This window comes from Salvelinus alpinus, chromosome 28, assembly GCF_045679555.1.
Source record: "Salvelinus alpinus chromosome 28, SLU_Salpinus.1, whole genome shotgun sequence".
Lineage (NCBI taxonomy): Eukaryota > Metazoa > Chordata > Actinopteri > Salmoniformes > Salmonidae > Salvelinus > Salvelinus alpinus.
In genome coordinates this window covers 42,672,639-42,675,138 of record NC_092113.1, presented here as the reverse complement: position 1 = coordinate 42,675,138, position 2,500 = coordinate 42,672,639, and the positions used below count along the sequence as shown (strand labels likewise).

The 2,500-nt window shown below is 44.0% G+C and overlaps 1 protein-coding gene across 5 annotated transcripts in view; it reads right to left on the bottom strand.

The window, feature by feature from the left end:
• LOC139557906 (membrane-associated guanylate kinase, WW and PDZ domain-containing protein 1-like) overlaps window positions 1-2,500 on the bottom strand; it is a 170,713-nt gene that overhangs the window by 98,711 nt on the left and 69,502 nt on the right. For all 5 annotated transcript variants that reach the window (XR_011671489.1, XM_071373235.1, XM_071373237.1 and 2 more), the window contains exon 8: window positions 1,673-1,840. Coding sequence is in view for 4 of the 5 variants with exons in the window: in XM_071373235.1 (XP_071229336.1) it covers window positions 1,673-1,840 (168 nt within the window). In the remaining variant the exon portion in view is untranslated. The remainder of the gene's footprint in view (window positions 1-1,672; window positions 1,841-2,500) is intronic.

Below are 2,500 nucleotides of genomic sequence, written 5' to 3'. Positions count from 1 at the left end.
AGAGAGAGAGAGAGAGAGAGAGAGAGAGAGAGAGAGAGAGAGAGAGAGAGAGAGAGAGAGAGAGAGAGAGAGAGAGAGAGAGAGAGAGAGAGAGAGAGAGAGAGAGAGAGAGTGGGAGAGAGAGAGATAAATAGAAGAAGAGATGAACCTATCGGGCAGAGAGATGAAAGGATAGGGCAGAGAGATGAAAGGATAGGGCAGAGAGATGAAAGTATAGGACAGAGAGATGAAAGTATAGGGCAGAGAGATGAAAGTATAGGGCAGAGAGATGAAAGTATAGGGCAGAGAGATGAAAGTATAGGGCAGAGAGATGAAAGGATAGGGCAGAGAGATGAAAGTATAGGGCAGAGAGATGAAACTATAGGGCAGAGAGATGAAAGTATAGGGCAGAGAGATGAAACTATAGGGCAGAGAGATGAAAGTATAGGGCAGAGAGATGAAAGTATAGGGCAGAGAGATGAAACTATTGGGCAGAGAGATGAAAGTATAGGGCAGAGAGATGAAACTATAGGGCAGAGAGATGAAACTATTGGGCAGAGAGATGAAAGTATAGGGCAGAGAGATGAAACTATAGGGCAGAGAGATGAAAGTATAGGGCAGAGAGATGCCGTCTCTAGTTTAACTAACTAATACAAATCAGAAGGGGTTATTGAGTGTTTGTGTGTTAACCTTTCCTACCTGTGTCAATCAAACATGTGTTAATCCTACCTGTGTTAAATCTACCTGTGTTAAATATACCTGTGTTAATCCTACTTTTTTAACATTTTCGTACTTTTTTTAACCCTTTATTTAACCAGGCAAGTCAGTTAAGAACAAATTCTTATTTATAATGACGGCCTACCGGGGAACAGTGGGTTAACTGCCTTGTTCAGGGGCAGAACAAGAGATTCTTACCTTGTCAGCTCGGGGACTCATCCAGCGACCTTTCGGTTAAAAGTCCAACGCTCTAACCACTAGGCTACCTGCCGCCCCAAATACCTGTGTTAATCCTGCCCGTGTTAGTTCTACTTGTGTTGATAATACCTGTGTTGAGTGTACCTGTGTTGATAATACCTGTGTTGAGTGTACCTGTGTTGATAATACCTGTGTTGAGTGTACCTGTGTTGATAATACCTGTGTTGAGTGTACCTGTGTTGATAATACCTGTGTTGAGTGTACCTGTGTTAATAATACCCGTGTTGAGTGTACCTGTGTTGATAATACCTGTGTTGAATGTACCTGTGTTAATAATACCTGTGTTGAGTGTACCTGTGTTGATAATACCTGTGTTGAGTGTACCTGTGTTAATAATACCTGTGTTGAGTGTACCTGTGTTAATCTGTATATACCTGTGTTGAGTGTACCTGTGTTAACCTGTATATACCTGTGTTGAGTGTACCTGTGTTAATAATACCTGTGTTGAGTTACCTGTGTTAATCTGTATATACCTGTGTTGAGTGTACCTGTGTTAACCTGTATATACCTGTGTTGAGTGTACCTGTGTTAATCCTACCTGTGTTGAGTGTACCTGTGTTAATCCTACCTGTGTTGAGTGTACCTGTGTTAATCCTACCTGTGTTGAGTGTGCCTGTGTTAATCCTACCTGTGTTGAGTGTACCTGTGTTAATCCTACCTGTGTTGAGTGTACCTGTGTTAATCCTACCTGTGTTGAGTGTACCTGTGTTGATCCTACCTGTGCTGAGAGCGGGCGGTCCTCCTGGTGTAACGCTGTAGACCTGGAGAAACTCTCTCTGTTTGCTTCCTCCCACGATGTTGAAGCCGAACCCTCGCGGCCCTTTAGACAGACGGGTGTGGATGGAATAGCCCTTCAGCTCCGCCGGCTGGTCCGTGAACGCCGGCACTGGCAGGTACAGGGGAAGACAGAGCGTTAGTATTTAACTTTATCTTTATTTACTCAGGTTAGTCTCATAGAAGAAGTAAAATCATGTCTAAAAAAAACCCGCACAGGCCAGGCCACAACCCTCTATATCTCTTATACAGATTGTCCTTGTGTATTCACATAACAGACAATAGCTACGGTGTCGTGTCTGTACGTGTGAATACAGGTTTTATAACTCATCCTCTGTCTCCCTCTGCTGTTCAAATATATGTATTACCAGCGCTCTCTGTGCATTTTTTTTGTAATACACAACATTACTACATGGCAACAGAATATTTGACACATTTTCCTGTCTATAAATGCAGAAAATATAGAAATATGGCTCTGTTTGAAATGAACAACACAACCTCAGCTCAGCGATTGAGAACACTTGACTCAACATGAAAGAGAGAAACTGAGATGAGAGACTGAGGATAAAGAAGAGAGGGGAGAGAGAGGTGGTAGAGCTGGAGAGACAGGGAGGGAGGGAGGGAGGGAGGGAGGGAGGGAGGGAGGGAGGGAGGGGTGGTAGAGCTGGAGAGACAGGGAGAAAAAGGAGATATGGGAGATAGGGGGAGGGAGGGAGGGAGGGAGAAAAAGGAGATATGGGAGATAGGGGAAGAGAGGCAGGGGAGGGAGGGA